The sequence below is a fragment of the Sprattus sprattus genome (genome assembly GCF_963457725.1).
Source record: "Sprattus sprattus genome assembly, chromosome: 13".
Taxonomy (NCBI): Eukaryota; Metazoa; Chordata; class Actinopteri; order Clupeiformes; family Clupeidae; genus Sprattus; species Sprattus sprattus.
The window spans coordinates 8,111,604-8,136,495 of record NC_137911.1 but is presented as its reverse complement, the minus strand read 5'-3'; the positions used below and the strand labels follow the sequence as shown (position 1 = coordinate 8,136,495).

The 24,892-nt window shown below is 41.1% G+C and overlaps 1 protein-coding gene across 1 annotated transcript; it reads left to right on the top strand.

Moving 5' to 3' along the window:
• Window positions 1–369: 369 nt before the first annotated feature.
• LOC308374376 (uncharacterized protein) lies at window positions 370–22,945 on the top strand (the record flags this gene model as incomplete). Its single annotated transcript, XM_080850153.1, has 9 exons — window positions 370–421; window positions 9,847–9,896; window positions 10,428–10,532; window positions 10,874–10,990; window positions 11,338–11,491; window positions 11,814–11,974; window positions 12,100–21,052; window positions 21,455–22,770; window positions 22,859–22,945. The coding sequence occupies 9 exons, from the start codon at window positions 370–372 to the stop codon at window positions 22,865–22,867; spliced, it is 10,917 nt and encodes a 3,638-aa protein (XP_080706279.1). The 3' UTR covers window positions 22,868–22,945.
• Between the last annotated feature and the right edge of the window lie 1,947 nt (window positions 22,946–24,892).

Sequence of the window (24,892 nt, the reverse complement as noted above, 5' to 3'; positions counted from 1 at the left end):
CGCTCTCTCTCTCTCTCTCTCTCACTCACACACACACACACATATTCACACACGTATACACACACATCGTGCTCTCAGTCAGCTCCCTGAAGCGATTCCTGGCTTTGCGACACACATGCTCTCTCTCTGGCCCGCTCACCGCCTTGTTGTGACGTGGGGAAAAAGGGCAGACTTTGGGTCCTGAGATCTCCCTGGGAGAGACGAGAGGGGGGAGAGAGCGCCACGGCTTCTGCACCTACAGTCGCAGCATCAGCAGCAGCAGCAGGAAGAGTTTTATTTTTGTTTTAGTCAGGACCTCGCCGGACACCCATCCCCAGGACCTCCCTCAGGAACGCATCTGGACGGGGAAGCCTATACAGGAGCGCCACCATGTGTGACTGCTTTCACCTGGCGTTCCCCAACTGGCATGGGCCAGGCACGGGTGGGCATCTTTACCTCTCTCCCCCCTCCTCTCCTCTCCTCACTCCCACCTCCCCATTTATCTCCCACTCTTTTCATCCGGCTATTTTTATCCATGACTCAGCAGATGTGTGTGTGTGTGTGTGTGTGTGCCTGTGTCTGTGCATGTGTGACAGAGACAGAGTGAGGCAGAGACAGAGGGAGAAAGAGAGCAAGATAAAGAGAGAGAGAAAGAGAGAGAGAGAGAGAGGAAGGTTGTTGCCAGGTGCGACTGCTGATGCTCTGCTCTGCTCTGTTTCGCTCTGCTGTGAGGTGCTGAGGATGAGGGGTACTTGCTGGAGCCTGCAGAGCTGCTGCGTAGGCTTGATGAGCCTGCAGTCCTGTAGGTGTGTCTACGTTATGGGCAGGTCCTGCCAGTGCTTAGGGTGTGTGTGTTGTTGGTGCAGTGTGTTTGCCCCAACCGAGCAGTGTATAGCTGCACCCGCAGAGTTTTAAAGTGTTCAGTTTGAATGCTGTACAGCTGTATTTCTAATAGCTATGTTAGGTGTACTATGCATACAGACAGAGTGTTACCTTAGCCAGTTGAAGGTTGTTTACTGTGGTGCACTCTGCAGTAAAAAGGGTGGGGTCTGCAGTTAGATTTCGGGGTGTGTCTGCAGTGTGGTGGGTGTGCTCACAGTTGGGTGATTGTGCCTGCGGATGGAGGTTTGGGGGGGGGGGGGGGGGGGGCGGGGGGAACTTGACAGTGTTTACGACCACACCAATACCATGACAAGACTGTGGTTGCTCAATTGTTGTAATTCTTTTTAAATGTAACATTTTAAAAACAATGTCAATCCCCATATAAGACATTTGCATGAAAACCTGAGACAGGTTGCTCTTAAAACACCCCATTCAACTGTGGATAGTTTTCCAGAGCCAAGTATTTTTCAGTGCACACATTGATTTTAAGTGCGTAAAAGACTCTATTCTGCATACATTGTTTCCAGAATTTCCACTGCAGAGGTGATTACCTACATATAGCTTTTTGCTATCATGAAACAAAAACATTTCCTTTCAGTTTGTTAAATTGTAAGACTATAGAACGGGGTCACTTGTAGAAGAAACTAAACAGGAACTTCCATTACAAAGGGCATTTAAGAGCATTTTGCTGTTCTGCCACAGAGTAAAACTCATTTTCTCAGACATCCAGAGCTGACCATAAACAACCGCCACTGCGGAATCACTTTTGTTCCAGTTCAGATCCAGTATCTGCAGTCATTGTTAGGCTGTCAGAGTAGGCCACGAGTGAGGAAGAATGCTGTGCTGTGTTTACGTGTTAGACGTGATTCTGTTGTGCATATATCCCTGTCTGAAGAAAGTAAAAAAAAAAAAGAAAAAAAAAATCTCTTCAAAAGTTCATGCCATTCTCGCACCTCCGCTTTCCCATGCCTAAACACTCAATGTTGCTTTTCCTCAGTTTGAACAGCCTTTTGTCCCAGACAGGGCTGAGACATGAAGAGACATTCAAATCCAATAGAGTTTCAAACCTAAATGACCCTAACTGACTCCAACCCAGAGTAGCATTCCTCAGAATTCTGGGAAAGAACATCATTGTCCCTGAGGCTCTTGATAAGCATCTTTGGCTAAAGAGTTTCTCTATGCGTCTCTCCATTAAATAAACAAACAGCTGCTTTCAGCTGCTGTTTTCCTTGTGTGGTGCTCATATTGAATTTAACACAAGTCTGTTGTAGTTTCATATAATGAGTCCAGCCACTAAGATAAATGCTACTTTGGAGCTTCTAATTCAGAATTAAGGCCAACCCAAATCCTCTTTATTATTATTCAGAGTGTCATCAAATATGGCATTAAAAACTCCTACCTTTAAGCTTATTCTTAATCTTTCAAAAACTATTCTTATTTGAGTAGCTGTCTGTACCACACAGTCTGACATTAGCTCAAGGTTAGAGGGAGTGGAGCTGGGACCACTGCCAGAGAAAATGGCATTGATATTTACAGACATCCAATCTGAATATGCAGGTGAAGACCTGAATAATGATAATATTACAAAACAGAAAAATAAAGCTGTAACAAAACAAACACCTGCAATGTTCAGGTTTCCATCATGTACTGTATTTAATGTATCTAAGGACACATAGTTGCAACAGTATTTACTCCTGACTGTAAACTTAGTCATTAACATTAGCTGTCATTGATGGTTGCAGTGAGACCATTTAAAAAGCTTGATTTCATTGCAGCTCACAGACTGCCTCTGGTCTACAGTCTTCCACAAACTCTAATGGATGCCTTATTAAAACTGAATGAGAGAACGTTTGCTTTCCGGGTAGTTCCGCTAAGAGCCTCACTCCCACACGCAACTTTATTTACATAGCGTATTTCATGCACATGTTCAATCAGTGTGCTTTACACACACTATAGCAGGAAAGACAATTAAGAATTTAAATTGATAAAATTAATAAAAGGATAAAAAAATAAGGCTGAAGTGACTATGTTTTGTTTCTTAAGGAGACCGGAATATACCACCATATACCCTTGGCTTTGTTTGCCTCCAGAGACCTACCAGAGGACTGGAGATAGCTCTCCTGGAATATACCACTGTATACCCTTATAGTATACCCGTATACTCTGGCTACTCTTGCCAGAGGAACAGATCATCCAACAGGTTGTGTGATCCATGACTTTCAACTCTGTGATGATGTTGCTGGCACGTTTTTTTCTCGCTGCCAATTAATGTTCCTCAAATGATTGGAAGCATGAGGAATCTCAGTCCCATGTTTCCATAATCTGTCTGAAAATCCAATTCTGTTTTTTTAATCCCCCGACCACGCCACCCCCCACTCCCACTGCAAATTCGATTATATTTTGGATACAAACAAGCCCCAGCAAGTGGGTGACAGAGGCTTGTGTGTGCTCTTATCAATACAAGCTCAAATCAATGTTCCTGGTTCTCCGTACTCGCTGAACAGCTGATTAACTGTATTACCTCAGGTCAGAGGGCCCTCCGAGGTGCTCAAAGAGGCAGCAAAACAAGCTCTAATGTATGTAATGTCAGTCATGGGTAAACTGGTTAGCCATATTCACGGTTCAAATAGACCAAGGAGAAGGGGATGGGTGGGTTGGAGGCTTCGTTCCTTAAAAATGAACCGCTTCACTGATTATGTGAAGTTTCAGATGTGTTAATGTATGCAGGCGTTTAGAAGTTTCCCAGAAGGAGTAGAGTGCTTTCATCTTAAAGTGCATGGAGATCAATTATGGCTGTAGATATGGCTCAAAAGAGTCCTTCATGATGTATGGATCCTTTATGATCCTTGTTGGGCTAGGGGTACTCTACGTATAACTCAGTTTCTAAAATTACACAAGCCAAGTTAGAGATCTAACAAGACAGATGTGAAGGGATGATTTCAGGCTACTTTCGGACTCTTTTAGACAGCTATAAAACCAGTCAGTAATGTCAAGTTGGGTACAATTTATACAATGATGCAATAATAACAACATAATATAAATACATTGGTACAATAACAACAACATCAGATAAATTCAATGGTGACAATATTGAGTGTTATGGTGGCTGAGTGTAATACGTCTAATTTGCAGGGACAGTAATAGGCTCATTGGTTCAAGATCATGATCAACCACATCAGCCTGGCTAATTACTAGGTTGACCCAAAGAGGGGTTGAAATGAACTACATTGTACAGTCTGTGGGGGCAGCGAGTGGGAAATGGCTGACGGAAAGAGTCAAGTGTAGGGAGTGTACTCATCTGAGTACAATGGTGCGGAATTCGATCATCATGAGTCATAATCGATTTATCAGCAGCAGTTCCTGCATGTGTCTCCTGCACCAGAGCACACAGAGGCACACACACCCACAAACAAACAAGGGCACACATCTACACACTCACACACAGACACAGACACACACACATGGTCACACAGATGCACACACGCAAACAGACGCACAAAATCTCACATGGATACAGATGTATACATACATGCACACATATGCGCTATGATCATGTTGTACAGTTCGAAACACATGCAAAAGACTGATGCATGTTAGCTAATACACTGGCATACAAGTATGTGAACACACATGTGCACACACTCACACACACACACAGAGACAGAGACTCAAATATGAAACACACTCCTGCATATGAATATGAGAGAGTTTTGCATATGATAGACATGAGACTAAACTGAAAGCTATCACGTACATACAGCATGGAAAACTTGATTGTTTTGGCCTGTATCTGTCTGGGAACCGGCTCTCAAGAGAACATGACTTCCCATAAGCTCCACATTGATCCTTTGATCCTTTCTAGTACGGGGGATTTGATCATGAGTTATGTGTCCTCATAACACCATCATGATTTGGGCTAAAATAACTATACTTCTCCCACAAACTCTCTGTGTCACCCTCTATCCTCTAAGTAGGATACATTTGGGAAAGACAAACTTCTTATCAGCCCTTTCGGTAGCACCCTGATGGTAAATATTTGATGAGGGAGTACCTCCCCTGTGAACAGCATCTTGTGCTTTAAGAGGATCTGCTGGCCTTGCACAACTAATATACATGTTTCATGTGTTCTCTATAATATATATTTTATATAACAGTAACTACTCTATGAAAGCGTTCGCGGGTGTGTTTTTGTTGGTTTGATAATTCAATCCCACAGGAATTACTTTGAGGGAAAGACACTGTGATTTAACCGTGTATGTGAATGTGTGTGTGAGTGAGTGTGATGTGTGGGGGTAAACATAGTATTACTATAGACTATGCACAGGCACACACACACACAATATACTATTGTTGAACAGGACAAAGGCTGTTCATTCGTTAATCATTAATTCATTTAAAATTTCAGTTGTTAGATTTAAGAGACCATAAACAATGGTGGCTGATGCAAATCAGTGCCATCATATCAAGTCACATGCCATTTGTTGATGCTGCTGTCTGTCACAGTCACTCAAATGCAAACAGGTGATACAAGATTAGCGATGGACCAAGTCAGAGCAATGTCTCATATAGTGAAACTGTTATCAACCTTTTGGAATCTCTTGGGGAATGTCAAAAAGATTTGTGCATTTAAGAATAATTGAGGGTTTGGCTGCCAAATATTAACAGATTAAGGAGACATTAAAAGTTTCAAAATTAAGATCTTTAATACAGTGTGATCTTTAATACAGAAGAATATGAATACGTTACCAGGACGATTAAGAACATTTAGTTTGCAAAAAAAATATTCATGATTGATGGCTGTTCACAGATAGTTGCATGTTGGTAATGAGAGAAGCAATGACATGTATATATATTTGTGTGTATATACTGTTTATGCAACACATATCATTTATTGATATAAGTACAAAGTAGCATTTTCCAAATGTATGTCAAAGTGGCATGTCATCATTAAGACTGACTCCAATGATCATTTGTAAAATGGGACACAGTCGGTGCCAATCTGGAGTGTTTATGTAGTTGTGGAGCCTGTCTAAGTTGGATGATGAATACAGAATATGGCATAAAACAGGACACAAACATCTATTATCCATTTTTTCCTTTGAACGTGCTTCTCTCTCTGTGTGTGTGTGTGTGTGTGTGTGTGTGTGTGTGTGTGTGTGTGTGTGTGTGTGTGTGTGTGTGTGTGTGTGTGTGTGTGTGTGTGTGTGTGTGTGTGTGTGTGTGTGTGTGCCAGTTTGGATGGGAAACCAGAGTGTGGGTGAGTGAATGTGAACGCAGCCTTATATGTCTAACAGAGGGCAGGGACTGGTGGCTCCTCCTGGTCTAAAACACAAGCATACTGTTCCTCTCGCCAGACAGCCCCCAGCCTTGCATTTGGACTGTATGTAGCGCATGCTTGTGTATGAACCAGACAGCTGGGACGGAAACCCTGAAAGTTAGAGCCACAGGTAGAACAGACCAGCAGCAGGTGAGCTCTCTCTTATCTATATCACCCTTCTGGTTTCACATCTGGGGCTTGGAAGTGGTGCACAGTAGTGCTGCTGTAAAATGTGACATATAGTGTGGCAAAGTGCAGTGCATGATAGTATATTTAAGAGTTGTATTGTGTGTATATATATATATATATATATATACATATATATTACTTAAGTAGTTTGCTTATTTTACTAGATAGCTATATCATTGCTGGACATATTAAGTATTACTCACAATGCTGCCTCCACCCTTGAGCAACAGAGCTTACATTTGTCTGGGCTCTTAAGGTTTTCTGCATGTGGTGAATGTATTGCAAGATGTTGTTTCTGGCTGCAATACTTGCCACTTCAACCAGTCACTGTGCCAACTCAGTATGCACACATAGTATTGCATTCAGAATTCAGATAGGAAAAGTGATGGGTCTTTCTTTTGGAGTAGACTTAAACCATTTAGTTTGGTTGAATGCTGATCTCCCCCCTGCAGTTCTGTGAGTAATAGCCAGTGAGGGGAGGTGTTGATTCAACTGGACTGTTGTGCAGGTCTGTACACAGTCCTCTGCATCCGAGGTCTTGAACCTAAACCAATCACAGCCCTGGGAGGCACACCCTGTCCATGGGAAGCAAGCACACACAAAAGAACCACATACAACATCACACATACAGTATGTGTGGTGTACACACACACACGCACACACAACTGGTGGCACATTTCTACAGTACTTCTATGTCATATGCATTTATGTCAGAGACAAAACATACTTTTCATGTCCATGGTGCTGTCAGTCAGGCTGGCTATAGGTATGATGACTAACCAGGATGTTTGCTAAAGGGAGCACATACTTGACTTCACTTTACAGTATGCAGTCAGTACATAAAGTATAAGTGTAACTCTACCTCAAAATATGTATTTTTCAGCTGTAAACTAATATTGACAAAATTCCCGTTTGATAAAAAATCTGCATTTTATGGGTAACATATGTTTTAGTTTGTTAATATTTTGTAAATTAACAGGCTGAGATTATGCTGATAAGATTTTGCTAGCTGTTTTGTGATTGGTTTTGTGTTTTGAATGCCATACATTTTTTAACTGTCAATGTCAATATCATTCATGAGCAAGCAGTAAAGTACCGTAAATTGTACTGTATGTTGCATACAATTCCGCCCTCAAAGGGCATTTATACTGTCTTCCACAAACAAAAAGCCCTGCTTAGCCTACACATTATCACAATCAATACTGCGTAATGCACCATAATGTATCTGCATACTCTGCAGACTAGTACCTGGAAATTGGCTGAAGGACAAGAGACACCAAGTGTGCTTAGATTTAAATGTTTTAATCCATTGCCCAATGAAGCCTAAATATTACATTTAGTGACTCCCATTTCTTAACAATGTTTCCTTGAACAAATCTCATGAAAAAAAGTCTTAGCGCATCGACTGTAAGATACATCTTACTTTAATAATACTTTGTTAAAACCTTTTCATTCTATGTCTGTATTCTGGACATTATCAATAACTGAAAAAGGATAACATTTGCTAACAAACTTTCTGTCTCATAAAGCCCTTCACTTCCTTTAGAGTGGAGTCCAAAGAGTTGCTGAAACTGCTGCCAAGGGTTAAAAGCACTACATGGAAAATGTCTTTGTTTTGAAGATTCTTACAGTCTTAGGGACGAGCTCAGCATGTTGCATTCTTCTTAGGGAAACCTCAGCATGTTGCGTTCTTCAGCCACTTCGGGTCACTTTCTATGATTCAGCTAACAATAAACACAAGCAATCTGAGTAACTGCTGAATGAAGCCCACAGTTGACCACAGACTCTTGTGGTCAGAGTGGTATGGCATGTGTAAGACATCCAGAAAAGAATTGTTTTCATATGTACACAAATGTGCACTGGTGTACGTGTGTCACCAACAAACACACTATACTACAGTTCATTTTTAAAAGTTATTTATGCATCGAGCCTTATATCAAGCACTTTACTTCAACCAACCTATGGCATTCAGACTTCAGACTGAGATACACATGGTTTTAGTGACAAGGGATAAATAATACAAACATGTGCTAGCACCAGTCTTCCCATAAATCAACATTTCCTGAGTAGCAAGGCTGTGGATATCCTACTCTCTCCCTCTTTGTTTCTCCCTTCTAAGTCACATGCTGTGTTCTAGCACCCACCATCACATAGTCCACATAGTTGGTAATGGTGACGCATCGAGGATTTCCTCATTTGTTGTTGGGGCTTTTTACCCAACTTTCCACCAGCAAATGTTACATTTAAGTGACACTTTTTTTTTTTTAAGATTTGTTTTCGGGCTTTTTATGCCTTAAATTGATAGATTAGTGAAGAGTGGGACAGGAAATGAGAGGGATAAGATGTGGGGAGTGGACAGGAGAAATGACATCGGAGCGGATTCGAACCCGTGTCCTCCATGGGCGTCAAGCCCGAATGTGGTCGGGGCTACTGTCTGTGCCAAAGTGCCCCCCCTACAGTGACACTTTTAAAGAGAACAATCTTCAGAGTGAATACATTGTTCCATTATACACATGAGGCCACAATCTTGGTGTAATCATACTACACTCTTCCACTGTATTTACTGCAGATAAGATGTGCATGGACATCTCCAGAAAATGACTGCTAACCAAGGCTAACTGGTTGTGAGTCTATTACCAAACACTGACAAACCTGATATTGACAGATGCTTCAAAGTACAGTAGCCTGCAAATGGTGCTAACAAAAACTTTAATGGCCCCTTTGTGATGGGTGAAGATATAATTGCACAAAGAACCCATAACCCAAAATATTTTATCTAGGGTAAGGCATATGGGTTTTAGTACAATGACGGATGATGCACAGCATATTGCAAGCTGAATTCCAGAGTGTTCTACAAGACAGTCTTTTATATAAAGCAATTGACAATTGTCAAGAGACATTGGATCTTAAAAATAACATTATTTTTACATTTGGCTGTGTTATTTGAGGAAAAATATGATTGTGTTAAGAGAAAAATATCCCCCCCGTTGATATCAATGATACAGGCTAAAATAAGGCACCACTCTCTCTCTCTGTCTCTCTCTCTCACTGAGATGGCTAAGGCCTCCTTGTCTGCAGTATAAGATGATGCGGCCGATCTATACAGAGTTTCATTTTACAGGCAGGTCCGGAAACTGGCAGACAGGCTGGCCCTTTGGGAGCCCTTTCCAGGAAGAGTCTCCATCTTCCAATCATCTTACACCACCCTGCGCTGTTTTTGCAGACGCTATCAAAGAAGACCGACAAAATCATGTCCTGAGGAAATAATACTCTAATACACCTCCTGTCATTATTTTATAGGGCTGGCAAAAGTATCAGCCTGTTCTAGCAAAAACCAAGCAAACATTTCAAAAACATCGACCTAATCAGTATTAAATTCTTTGCAATGCAAATGTTTCTACACAAAATATGAACTCGCCTGTAAATGTTTGTTTGTGCGTTAATTGATAATTGATTTTTTTTGTCATTGTTTTGACTAGGGGCCGGGAGAAGACTGAGAGGACCAGAGCGGGAAGCTGAGGATGATTCAGTGAGCTAACGGCATACAGCCCATTTCTCATTATGCTACGCATTTCTGTAAAATAGTAGGCTAAAATATAATCACAGATATGTGATTCATTCATATAAACATACAGTATATTTTTGTTAAACTTGGAAACACTTATGTGAACACTCTGTCATGTCATCACATATGACTTTTGCCATCATAAGAATTTCATGTTATTTGATATTCCAATGACATACCATTGTCATGTCCCCATGTGAGATGTGTCATGACAGCTCTAATGATAGGTGGGTGCTGTTAGCATGTGATCTAAGCTGTTTAAGAGCTATCATTACAATTTGCTGAATGTAGCAACACAGCATTGTTGTGTTACTAAATAACAACTACCATGATGATTAATGTACAGTGTAAAGCTAAGTTTATGGGTTGTTTATTTGCTGCGTTATGATAGAGGTTAATATCTGAACCCTCTTATGCAGTGACTTACTTTCAGCATTTTGTTTCGGTCACTGCTTGCCTTCTATATATTTGACATTTTTTTCTGTGAACCATTAGGTATGTGAAGAGCCGACAGAGTTTGTAGAGGGGGAGAGACCACGCCCACAAGGATCCTCCCCAGTAGAGGAGTTTCCGGCTGGAGAGAAGTACATTGAGAAACCGGTAGGAGCTCAAAATGTGATTTTGGTAACATTTCAAGTTTTACTTGTCTTTGTAAGAATAGAAACAAATCATGTTTTAAGATATTAGTTAACTAAACTAGAGGCCCCTACTTGTTCTTTTTGAAGATTGAAGGTGAACTAATTTAGAGGACATGAATTCACAACGACAGTCATTATACTATTATCAATTAAGGCAAACGCATATATATTTTTGCAGTGGTTGAAGATTCATAACTTGCTTCTCATTCTATACTTAAAGAAACATAAGGCATACCAACAGTTAAAGGCACAGGAATGAAATAATTTAATAAAATTTGAAATAGTTTTTATTTATTTCAAAAGGGTGAGGTTGACTTCTATGACCACGTCCACAAGGCAGGCAGTGGCAAAAAAGGAAAGAAGGTTGGTTTCGGGTCCCTGTTCGACAAAAGGTCCTCTGGGAAAATGAGTCAGATGGAGGTAAGCAAATTCATCTGAAAGGAAAAAAAATCAAAAGGTTAAAAAAACATTGTTACCACGTTTTATTCTTTTCTTTTTATTATTTTTTAAAATTGTTTTGTACTTACCGAATACTGGTACCATTTAATCAGGAAGGGAAACAAATCTATTTCAAATCTATCTATCTGTTTATAAAATGATGGAGGAATCAATTTTGTTTAAATGTGATGAGAAAGTCACAATGGCATATAAGTCATAATTATTAGTTATTATTAGTAGTAAATATTAGGCCAGTGGTGGCAATAATCTGTTACAAAGCTGTGATGGCGGAATGGAAGAGCTTCACTCTTAAATATGTTGTGGTCTAGGAGCTACAGAATGGCGAGTCTGAAGTGCTTGTGAAAACTGCAAAGGAGGCCTGTGCTGAGGGCCTGGTTGTGACGGGAGGAGGGAAGGACGGAATCTTCATTAAGGAAGTGAAGCCTGACTCACCAGCTTCAAAGCACCTCCGTGTTAAAGAGGGTAGGCAGAGATTAGGATTCTGTTCGATATGTTTTTGTGTACTGCGTATGTTTAAAGGCAAGTCCTCGATTATAATCCATTACAATTTTTGTCCAATTCTGTTGACTTCAGATGTCAACAGTCTTTCACCAGTATCAAGGACTAACCCTTTAAATACAATAAATTCAATACAATTTTATTTATATAGATCCAAAATAATAGAATTGTCTCAAGGCGCTTTACCATGCCCAGTACCTGTAGATGAAAGGGTTTAAATATTATCCCCCCCCCCCCCCTCCTCCGAGGAATATCTGTGACATTAAACAAGTTCTGTCTTTTCCAGGGGATCAGATCCTAAGTGCAACAGTTTACTTCGATAACGTGTCCTATGAAGATGCCCTTCAGATTCTTGAGCATGCACAGTCTTGCAAAATGGAGTTCTGCCTGAAGCGCAAACCAACAGAACCCGCAGTCCACGCAGATGCTGAAACAGCACTACCTGAGGTCACCACCAGAAACTTTAACCTGCTTCCTTGATCTGTTCACAGTATTATTAAACACTTTATTGATACACTACATGACTAAAGCAATTGGTAATTCATAACATAAATTACGTTTCTGTTGCACAGGGTGAAGGAGCCTCTCCAAAACTGAGAAGTCGCAAGACAAAGAGACAAGATGCCAGAATCTCATGGCCAAAATTTCCATCCTTCAGCAAAGGGCGCAAGGGGTTTAAAAGGTCTCACAGTACATCTGAAGCAGAGGAGCAGAGGAAACTGGAGATGAGTCCTACGACAAGTGATACAGATTCACCAGCCAAATCTCCACTGAAATCCCCTGATGGTAAAGAAAAGAAGAAGAAGAGGCTCAGGCTGAAGGTAAAAATGAAAGGACTCAGAAGCAAGTCAGTGGAGCATCCAACGAGAGATGAGGAGCCAACGCTAGAGAATGTGGAAGACGTGGTGGACCAGGTGGAGCAAAACGGAACAGATATTCTGTCTCCTGAGGAAATGCCACAATTTGGTGAACCTCTGGTTGTCGAGCAGGAGGAAGCTGAAAGCCAAGAGTCCACTAAAGACAGACCTGAATACACATTCCCAAGCTTAACAGGTCCTGAAATGGAAACAGGCTTACACAAAGTAGAGCTAATCACCTTGGATAAAACTCTGAAAACGACAGATATTACAGTTGCTCTTGCCGAGGCTGGTCTGAAAGACAAGAGAAGCCCCGAAAGTGTTAATATAGAGAGGTCTGAACTGAGAGTAAACATTCAAGGGAAAGATCTACTAGATAATGTGAATGAGACCCACATTAAATCCTCTCCAGTGAGCCAAATTGACCAATCAACTTGCCTTAGGACCTCAGATCCATCTACCTATGACAGTGTTGTAATCAGCCCCAGTGCAGTGTCACACACAGAGTTTAGTGACCATCAGCTTAATACCGACATCAATAATCAGGCAACAAACCAGGATAGAACAGAAAAAACCTTGGGACATGGAGAGATGGATATGAGTATGCCACCAGTAGATGTTTCACTTGACATGTCAGATATAGGTTTGCTTAGGAAATCTCCAAGAATAGGAGGAGAAAAGCAGTGGAAAGACAACATCAACATTCCGGAACCTGAGAGCTATGGAATCCGAACCAGAGGTCCTTTGGCAGACATGGCAACATCAAAGGCAACATTTGATGCAGTAAATGACAGTGATTTAAAATTTACTATTCAAAAAACTGTAATTTCTCAACCTAAATCAAGTACACTAGACAAGAGTATTACTGACCAGAGTAAGGATGGCACAATAGACATGGATGTTCCACAAGCTCTCGAGATGCCAATGGAAATAAGCATTGATAAAGTGCTAGCAGATATTAGCACCACAGAGGGCAAAGTCAAAGCAGAATTCAAACTGCCAAAAGTTGACGTCCCTGACTCAAATCTCTCTGAACTAATTAAGATGACACAAATGGAAACTAATAGACTTCAACTTCCAAGTCGTGAGGAACTGGAGATTCCAGGTATGGAGGATGCAACTTCAACTGCAGCACTTCAAATTCAAGGTATGAAATTACCACACATTGATGAGAGTGATGATATAAAACTCACGAATGAGATCCAAGCTAAAAGAACAGAAATTGAATTCAACCTTGAGGATGTGAAAGCAATGGTTGCCAAAATACCAACTTTCAAGCTGCCGAGAATCGACATGTCAGGAATTTACACACACAGAGAAATCACACCTGATTCGGATAAGATTTTGGGAACAGCAGGAACATCTCCTACTGAACTTTCAGAAGCAAAGACAGACGTGAGCTTCAAACTACCTGATGATAGAATGGAAGCACTAATACCTTTTATTGACATGAAGCAGCAAGTCACATCTTCAACAATCAAACTGCCAAATGTTGAACTGCCACATTTAGATGACCATGAACCAATAACTGTGACATGTGTCGAAGACTCAAAACCAAAGGCCAAATCTATCACAGATGGAGTGAAGAGCATGGCTTTTGAGGGTAAATCAGTTGAAATGAAGTACAAGCTACCAAAGCGGGAGGACATTGAGATTCCAGGAATGGAGGCAATCAAGAAAACAACTGCTCAAATGCCAGATGTCAAGCCTGTTTTGGAGGTAAAGGAAACTCAGAAACCTGACACTTCCCTATTCCATTCAACTGACGGACAAATTCTAATACCTTTAGCCCCAGCTGCTGAGACACGCATGAAAGGTACAGTCCTTACAACTGAAGGGAAAAAAGAGACAACCTCCACTGACAAGAAAGACAAGAAGGAGAAGAAAACAAAAAAAACAAAGAAGTCCACGCCCAGTTTGGGAATTACAAAACCAGACATTCGCTTCCCTGATATTGGAATTGATTTTCCGAAACAAACCACTTCCTCAAAAAAGGTGGATGACAGCCAAGTCAGAGTAGATATGAAAATGGTCTCTCCTGGTGATGAGGATAAGATCAAATCACCACAGGTTGTCTCAGTGGATATCCAGAAACCTGAAATGGGCATTCCAGGTCTTTCAATTACGGGAGAAATAGACACTTCAAAAGTGAGGGAGGAAGGTCAAATTCACATACCAGAAGTAGATATTCCTGCCTCTGACATAAAGGTTCATGGAGATGGAATCTCTCTGCCAAAAGTAACAGAAACAAAAACAACCGTTATGGATACTCCCAAATCAGATGTCAGTATGCCACAGGTAGAAACTAAGGCAGTGGGTCCTAGTGCAGATATGGAGAGTCAAGTAACTATGCCAGAGGTGGATGTTGTTATGCCAACAATTGATGTCAGAAGTGCAGTTGGGGAAATTGATGTTCCTGAGAGTGAGACTAAGGACATTGACATCAAGTTAAAGAAAAGGAAAATATCATTTCCAAAATTCAGCTTCTCCAGATCTGAAGCCAAAGCACCTGAGGTGGACATTACTTCTCCAAAGGTCGACATAAGTTTACCTGAAACAGGTGTGGATACAGAAGACACAGAGATAGATGCCACAGCTCCTGAGAGTGAAGCCCCATTAAAAGATACAAATATCAGTGGCTCCCCAAATAAATTCAAACTCCCCACACTTAAATTCCCCAAATTTGGGATGTCCCCCCAAAAGGTCCCCATTGAACCCACAGATGTAGAAACTGCAATTAAAACCCCTGAAGATGAAATCTTGAAGGTAAATCTGCTAGAACCTGAGCTGTCAAGGTCAGAAAAGCTACACACTGGTGCCCTCCACACAATTCCAAGTGCAGATATTTCAGTCCCATATAGTGATGCAGTAAGTAAGATGGAGGGATTCAAGCACCCATCAACTAAAATAGAAGGGCCTGAACTGAAACTGAGCATCTCACAGCCAGAGGTGGAAATACCATCTGCCGATATATCAATAACCCAAGCAAAAGATGAACTTAAGATAGAAACGATTGAAGTATTATCAGCTGAGGGGAAAGCAGAGCCACCTGAAATGGGAATTAAAGTGCAAGAGGGAAAAGGTTTCAAACTACCTAGATTTGGAATCTCAATACCCAAAATGAAAGGACCTGACATGGATTTGACTGTGCCAGAGGCTGATACTTCACTTCCAGAGGTGAAAGTAGATATCAAACAAACTGATGTCCATATTCCCTCTGTGACAGCAGCTATTGATATGCCGATGATAGATGTTGAGCTACCATCAGCTGATGTGAAAGGTGCGAGTGCAGACACTGATTCCTCATTTGAGGTTGAGGCCAAGGAGAGCGATGCCAAACTTAAGAAAAGACGCATTTCATTTCCAAAATTCAGTTTTTCTCGATCTGAATCTAAGGTATCAGATGTGGATGTTGAACCTCCAAAAGAAGACATCACTGCTGCAACTGTATATGTAAAAGAGACAGATATTAAAACACTTGAAGGTGAAGCAGCATTAAAAGATAGAAGCTCCCCAACCAAATTCAAACTCCCCACACTTAAATTCCCTAAATTTGGGATGTCTCCCACAAAAGTACAACCACAAGGGATAGATGTGGAAGTTGTTCATTCAATACCTGAGGAAGAAATTCTGGAAGTGACAATCCATGAACATGATCTATCCATATCTGGAGATGTACCTGCAAAGGAACTCTGCCTCACTTCAAGTGCAAATGTTGACAGCTCCACTATTGATGTGGAGGCAGAAGCAGCTGTGCCTCAAATCAAAATGGAGACACATGAGGTGGATACCAAAAGTGCTGAAGGAGGCAAGTTTGAACTGCCAACATTTGGAATCTCATTACCCAAAGGACCTGAAATAAGCCTGAGTGTATCAAAACCAGAAGCTGGGGTTTCTGTGCCAGAAATCCAACCAACTGATCTTGAGATACAAATGACATCTGTTGAAGCGGAGATAGATATTGCACATTCAGAAAGAAAAGAAACTGACATAAAGTTTAAGATGCCAAAGATGTCATTCCCAAAGTCTGGACTTACCAAATCAGAGGTAAGATCCACTGAAATTGATGTCACACCAAAGCTAGACATTTCTCTGTCAGATTGGGAAGTGAAGAGTACTTCTGGAACAGAAATCACCTCCAATGTGTCTTCTCTCCACATTGACCCACCACAAGCCAATGTGAAAGTAACTGACATGAGCATGAGTGTATCAAAACCAAACATGGACGTGTCTGAACCCGAGGTGATAGTCGAGGTGAAAGTCCCAGATTCTGAAATCACAGCACCCTCTATTGACACAGAACTGCCTCAAGCAGAAGCTAAGGAATTAGACGCCAAAATAAAAAAGCGAAGGATATCATTCCCAAAATTTGGATTCTCAAAACAAGAAGTGAAAGCTCCAGAAGTTGATATCCCTATTCCAAAGGTTGATGTGTCTCTACCAGAAGGGGAGGTCAATGAGCCAGACGTGGATGTTGGTATAAAAACAGCCCAGGTGAGTCTACCAGAAGCTGAACTAAAAGTTTCAGGAAATGTTCCAGCTCTTGATGGCGAAGGATCAGGTGTGGAGTTGAAGATTCCATTTATAGATGTGGCTGTAGATACCAAAAGACCAGAAATCGAGGTTGATCCAAGCAAAGCCATCTCTTCAACAAAAGTAGCAGGTCCTGAAGTTCATGTAAGTGTCTCAAAACCGGATTTGGATGTTTCTCTACCTGAAAGGAAAGTTGATGTGGAAGTTCCTCTGACTCAAGAGAAAGTAGAGATACCTGGGGTAGATTCCAAAGGAATTGATATAAAAATGAAGAGGCCAAGTTTTTCATTCCCTAAGTTTGGACTATCAAAAGCAGAGGTAAAGGCTCCAGAAGTTGATATCCCAGAAGGAAAAGTAGAAGTCACACAGGCAGATCTTGATGTTAAGATTCCAGAGGGAGAGGCTCAACTGAAAGATCTCAATATTACTTCACCAACCAAATTCAAACTTCCAACAATGAAATTCCCTAAGATTGGAGTTTCAGCACCAAAGGGAATAGCTAAGGTCCCTACTGTTGATGTTGATGTCAAAGCACCTGAGGTCAGTCTGACCGATGCTGACCTGACAGTTTCAGGAGATGTGCCAGTAGTTGATGTTGAAGGCCATGGAACTTTACCAAAAGTGAAAAGTCCTGAAGTACATGTGAGTGTGCCTAAGACCGATTTGGATATTTCCCTTTCAGGGGGCAAAACAGACACCGAAACTCCATTAGCTGAAGGAAAGGAAGATTTACCTGACATAAAAGCAAAGAAACCAGGTTTTTCATTTCCCAAATTTGGATTCTCAAAACCCGAGGTTAAGGGTGTGGAACTTGAAGCCAGTCTTCCAAAAGCAGATATTTCTTTGAAAGGTGACGTAAAAGAGCCTTACATTGATGCTAAAATTCCAGAGGGAAGCACCGAAAGCAAAGATTCCAAGGGTATTGACATAAAAATGAAGAGATCAAGTTTTTCGTTCCCAAAATTTGGAATGTCTAAACCAGATGTTAAAGCAGATGTCAGTCTCCCAGATGTTGACACATCTCTACCTGAGGGAAAAGTGGATATCAAAGGGCCAGAGATTGATGCTAAGATTCCAGAAGGAGATGTTCCATATAAAGATACAAATATTCAAACCTCACCAACAAAATACAAACTTCCAACATTAAAATTTCCTAAGTTTGGAGTCTCAGCACCAAAAGTGTCAGTAGAGGCCCCTGGCCTGGATATTGACGTGAAGGGACCTGAAGTCAGTCTACCAGATGATGAGCTTAATGTTTCAGGGAAAATTCCAGAAGTTGTCATCGAAGGCCAAAATGTTGACGTTCAACCTCCCTCCATAGATGTCAGTGTTGCCTCAGAAGGACTTGAGGTTGATGAACAAGGAAGTAAGTTCAAACTTCCAAATTTTGGAATCTCTTTACCAAAAGGAAAAGGTCCTGAATTTGATGCAAGTGTCACAAAACCTGATTTGGATGTCTCTTTGCCTGAGGGAAAAGTAGATGTTGACGCTCCACTACCTGAAGGGAAGGTTGAGATACCGAGGGTTGATTCCAAGGACATTGATGTAAAACTGAAGAGACCAGGTTTTTCATTTCCAAAGTTTGGATTGTCAAAACCAGACGTTCCTGACGCTCCTGATATTGATTTAAATCTCCCTGAAGTTGATGCATCTGTACCAGAAGGAAAAGTGGAAATCAAAGGGACAGAGACTGATGCTAAGATTCCAGAGATTGATAATCAATATAAAGATACAAAAATTCACACCTCACCATCAAAATTCAAACTCCCAACATTCAAATTCCCCAAGATTGGAGTGTCAGCACCAAAAGTGTCGGTAGAGGCACCAGGCCTGGATATTGACGTGAAGGGACCTGAGGTCAGTCCACCAGATGCGGAACTTAACGTTTCAGGGGGAGTTCCAGAGGTGGATTTCAAAGGCCAAATTGTAGATGCACAGCCTCTCTCCATAGATGTCAGTGCGGGCACAGAAGAACCTGAGGTTGATGGACAGAGAAGTAAGTTCAAACTTCCAAATTTTGGAATCTCTTTACCAGAAGTGAAAGGTCCTGAAGTTGATGTGGGTGTCTCAAAACCTGATTTGGGTGCCTCTGTGTCTGAGGGAAAAGTAGATGTTGACACACCACTTCCTGAAGGGAAGGCTGGGATACCTGGAAGTGATTCCAAGGGTATTGATGTAAAAATGAAGAGACCAAGCTTTTCTTTCCCAAAGTTTGGATGGTCAAAACCAGATGTGAAAGCTCCCGTGATTGAAGTCAGTCTCCCAGATGTTGACACATCTCTTCCTGAGGGAAAAGTGGAAATCAAAGGGCCAGAGATTGATGCTAAAATTCCAGAAGGAGATGTTCAATATGAAGATACAATTATTCAAACCTCACCAACAAAATTCAAACTCCCAACATTAAAATTTCCTAAGTTTGGAGTCTCAGCACCAAAAGTGTCAGTAGAGGCCCCTGGCCTGGATATTGACGTGAAGGGACCAGAGATCAGCGTGCCAGATGCTGAGCTTAATATTTCAGGAAAAATTCCAGAAGTTGTCATCGAAGGTCAAAATGTGGACGTACATCCTCCCTCCATAGATGTCAGTGTTGCCTCAGAAGGACTTAAGGTTGATGGACAAGGAATCTCTTTATCAAAAGTAAAAGGTGCTGAATTTGATGCAAGTGTCACAAAACCTGAATTGGATGTCTCTTTGCTTGAGGGAAAAGTATATGTTGACGCTCCACTACCTGAAGGGAAGGCTGAGATACCTAGGGTTGTTTCCAAGGATATTGATGTAAAAATGAAGAGACCAGGTTTTTCATTTCCAAAGTTTGGATTGTCAAAACCAGACGTTCCTGACGCTCCTGATATTGATTTAAATCTCCCTGAAGTTGATGCATCTTTACCAGAAGGAAAAGTGGAAATCAAAGGGCCAGAGCCTGAAGCTAAGATTCCAGAGATTGATAATCAATATAAAGATACAAAAATTCACACCTCACCATCAAAATTCAAACTCCCAACATTCAAATTCCCCAAGATTGGAGTGTCAGCACCAAAAGTGTCGGTAGAGGCACCTGGCCTGGATACTGATGTAGAGGCACCTGAGGTCAGTCTACCAGATGCGGAACTTAAAGTTTCTGGGGCAGTTCCAGAGGTGGATCTCACAGGGCAAAATGTAGATGCACAGCTTCCGTCCATAGATATGCATGTACATGCTGAGGGACCTGACGTACAAGGAAGCAAGTTAAAATTCCCTAAGTTTGGAAAGTCTCTGTCAAAAGTCAAAGGCCCTGAAGTTGATCTGAGTATCTCAAAACAGGACATGCCAGAGGGAAAAGTAGATGCAGAAGCGCCTTTGCCTGAGGTGCCAACAGAGATACCTGGGGTAGATTCCAAGGGCATTGATATCAAAATGAAGAGACCAGGTTTTTCATTCCCAAAGTTTGGATTGTCAAAACCAGATTTTAAAGCCCCAGATGTGGATGCTAGTCTTCCAAAAGTAGATATTTCACTACCAGAAGGACAAGTGGTGGTCAAGGAGACTGAGCTTGATGTTAAGAGTATAGAGGGAGATGTTCAATTAAAAGATGCAAGTGCAATTACCTCACCAACAAGATTCAAACTTCCCACATTCAAATTCCCTAAGATTGGAGTTTCAACACCAAAGGGTGAGGTGGATATTGATGTAAAAGCACCTGAGGTCAGTGGAACAGATACGGAACTGAATGTTTCCATGGAAGTTCCAACTGCTGATGTCAAAGGCCAACCTGGGGATGTACAGGCTGAAGGGCATGACATTGATGGACACGAAAGCAAGTTCAAACTTCCAAAATTTGGAATCTCTTTGCCAAAAGTGAAAGATTCTGATATTGATGTCAGTGTTTCAAAGCCAGATCTGGATGCATCCATTCCAGAAGGAAAAATAGATGTTGAAGCACCATCAGCTGAAGTGAAGGCAGAAATACCTGAAGTGGATTCCAAAAGCCTTGATGTAAAAATGAAGAGATCAAGCTTTTCATTCCCAAAATTTGCATGGTCAAAACCAGATGCAAAGTCTCCAGATGTTGATGTTACTCTTCCAGAAGCAGAAGTTTCTCTTCCTGGAGGTGCGGTAGAGATCAAGGACCCAGGAGTAGGTGTTCAAGTTGCTGAGGGTGAAGTTGAATTGAAAGATGCAAATATTTCTGGCTCACCATCCAAATTTAAACTCCCCACAATTACATTTCCTAAATTAGGTGTTCCAAAAGTGACTACAGAAATAGAAACTCTAGATGCTAGCATTAAAGGACCAGATGGAAATGTGCCAGATTCAGAAGGGAAAGTTTCAGGAGGACTATCGTCTGTTACTATAACAGGCCCAAGTGTAGATATCAAAGCTGATGTGGACATGAAGACAAAGGGTGTTGACATGGAAGGACAAGAAAGCAAGTTCAAACTTCCCAAATTTGGAATTGGATTAACTAAAGTGAAACGCCCTGAGACTAACGTAACAAAGACCGACACTGACATAACTTTACCAGAGGGGGACATAGAAGTGAAGTTGGCTAGTGCTAAAGTGGAGAGAACTTCATCTACTGTAAAAGTAGACTTACCAGAAGTGGATTCGAAGGGGATTGATGTAAAAGTAAAGAAACCAAGCTTTTCATTTCCCAAATTTGGATTTTCAAAACCAGATAATAAGACCTCTGAAGTAGACACCACCCTACCAAAGGCAGAAATTTCTCTGTCAGAGGGAAATATGGACGTTAAAGACCCCAAAATGGACAATGAACCTGAGGGTGAAGTGAAGGATGCAACTTTTAGTGGGTCACCATCAAAATATAAACTATCCACAATCAAATTCCCCAAATTTGGAGTAACAGTTCAAAAAGTTGAGCCACAGGATACAGATGTGCATATGAGAGGGCCAGATGTACTAGACAATGAACTGAAAGTTGCTGATAATGTAATACCAGATGTAGATGTGGATGTGCAGACAGTAGGTGTGAGGACAGAGGGACAAGGCAGTAAGTTCAAGTTTCCCAAATTTGGAGTATCGCTCCCCAAGGTCAAAGGCTCTGAGGTGCCAAAGCCAGAAGGGGAAGTTTCTCTACCAGAGGGCAAAGTGGACATGGAAGGAGGTGTTGAAGGTTCATTTGTTGAAGGAAAAGTAGATTTGCCAGAGGTCATTGTGGCTGCAAGGAAACCTGGCTTCTCTTTTCCCAAATTTGGTTTTGCCAAACCAGAAGTCAAGTCTTCTGAGATTGATGGAAATACACCACAGGCTGATGTCTCAAAGCCAGAGGGTATTGTTGAGGTCCAGAATGTTGCATTAGATGTTAAAGGTACAGATGATGAAAGTGCTGTTGCCTCACCCACAAAATACAAACTACCGACATTTAAACTACCAACATTTGGAGGTTCTGCAGTAAAGAGTACTATAGAAGTTACTGTTGATTCCTCTCTACCAAAGGGAACAACTGAAGTCACACCTATTGATACAGACATCAAGGTCCCTGCATCTGAAGTGACTCTAGACCTGAGCAAGAGTGATGTTCATGTTGAAGTTAAGGAGGTTAAGTCAAGAATATCATTTCCTAAATTTGGTTTTTCCAAACCTGGAGTTAAAACCCCTGAGGTTGATCTGACACCACCTATTGCAGATGTCACTTTACCAGAGGGAAGTGTAGAACCAGAAAATGATGTGAAGATCCAAGAGAAAGAATCAGGAGACAGCGAGTTGTCTAGCTCACCAAGCAAATATAAATTACCCACTTTCAAAATGCCTAAGCTTAGCTTTTCAAGAGCAAAATCTGAGGAAGATGCTGAGACACCCACTGATGTCAAACCTCAGGAGGTCCCATTGGAAACAGGAGACAAAGAGCACACGCAGGTAACAGACAAATCACCTAAGTTCACTTTGCCAACAGTTCAGGATGTTCTTCGAGGTTTTGATGTTGAATTCCATGTCCCCACATTAGATGAAATAGATGAACCAAAAGGAGGAACCTCTCAACCAGGTGATGAAGAACTGAAGCCTGCAGCTAGTGGGGTGGAACAAGACGTGGAAGCATCCACAGATGATCAAGAGAAATCAAAGTTTGCATTACAATTCTCTAAACTAGGATTAACTCAGGCATCAAAGGATAGTGATAAAGTGAAAAAGACTGATGTGACTGTAAAACAGTTCATTAAAGAAAAGCAGAAGTTAGAGCTTTTGACAGAACAGAAATTACAGGACACCCAGGACTTAGATAAAAGCTCTGAAAAAGGAAGTTGGTTCAAGCTCCCTAAATTCCCCTCTCCGACCAAATTAGTTCAATTGAAAGAAGAAAGAGCAAAACTTAGTGAGGAACATGAACAAAACACTGAAAGTGAAAATCTGGAGAATGAGATCAGTATAACATCTTCACTGAGGTCATCTGATGCCTTTGCTGATGAAAGCTGTGCACTGACAACAGAACCGATTGGACCATCACTGGATTCACCAACCAAAGTCACAGTGAAATATGCTGAGCCAATCTCCTCTAGCACTGGTGATGTAACAACTAAAATTATTACCTCCACTACCAGAACTGAGCTTATATCCATGGAGCCTGACCTGCCAGAGATGGTTAATATTTCTTTCTCCTCTGAGAGTTCATCTATGGACACACTAAAACAAGAGTCAGGGGCTATCCATATAATCACATCAAATGTACAGGCCATACCAGAGACACAGCAAGCTACGATTCTGACTGATTTTGAAAGTCATGCTGTGTCCCTGCCTGTCGAACAAGTTATCTCTACACCATGTTCAGTGCAGGAAACCAGCACGATGCAAAAGGACAGCATAGTGGTAGAGAAGCGAGTGATCAAGGAGATATCCAGTGAGATCATGGAGACAGTGACCATCACGCAGAAAACGTGTGTTCTCGATGCTGACTCCGGGGAGCCTATTAGCAGTACAGCAGCCTCGGCCTATCAAACGATACGAGACACAATGCACACAGAGAAAATGCGATTTTTTAAAGATATAGAGATGCCAGCGGAGAGCACTGTTGTGAGTAGTGAAACTACGGAGAGATGTGTAATCAAACACTCCACTGAAGAACATCACGGGAAATGATCTGAGGTCTGGATTTGTGCACCAGTTTATAGTATATTACTTTTCATACTTGTTTTCCAGTTGACTCACATGCACATATGCAGGCCTATGATACATACTGTAAAAGTGTGCCGCTTTAATTTATTAACAAATAAAATTAGATGTCTTTGTTGAGAGCAAATCATATCACATGTGAGTGTACATCCACTGCCAAAACCCGTAGTAGAATCTTTAAGATTGAAAAGATACACCGCTGTCTTTTTGATGTGCATTACTAGTGGGTGTGGTTCTCTATCTTAACATAATTTACAATGATTACTCGGAAACCATTCAATAATATATCAATGATATGCACAAATTATTAAAATATAGACTTAAGTTGTAGCGACAATGTAATATATAATACGATCTATATGGCTATAATGAATGTTGCTGAACAATGTTGGCTTAAAAACAAGAAGATATACTGAAGCAATTATTATTTCTGTTTAAAAAAGACTAGCTTTATCTGGACAAAATATTTTAAAGCCAGAGTAGAAAGCCTCTCTGATTTTTCAACAAAAATGTAAAATATAATGGTGATATATTTGTTGTAAATAAATGTTCTTTTATTAACGTTTGCAAGTTTCTTTACTGGAGCTGGTTTTCTTTTTACCCTTGCCCATATGATGCAGCATATTTACACGATCAGATTTAATAAAGTTGTGATGTAAATGCCACGTAGTTGTGATTTTGTGATTACAATTTATGTCTTCTTTAATAAATGAAGTCTTATCACTTTTCTCTATAACTTCCGAAAAAACACTGTAGATGCAATAGTAATCAGCAGGTATTTCAGCACGTTCACTCACTGACTTGGAAAAGTGGCAGAAGACAAATTATAGTGTGAGGCCTATATTCGGGGTCAGGGCATAGTAGATGAGGTTGA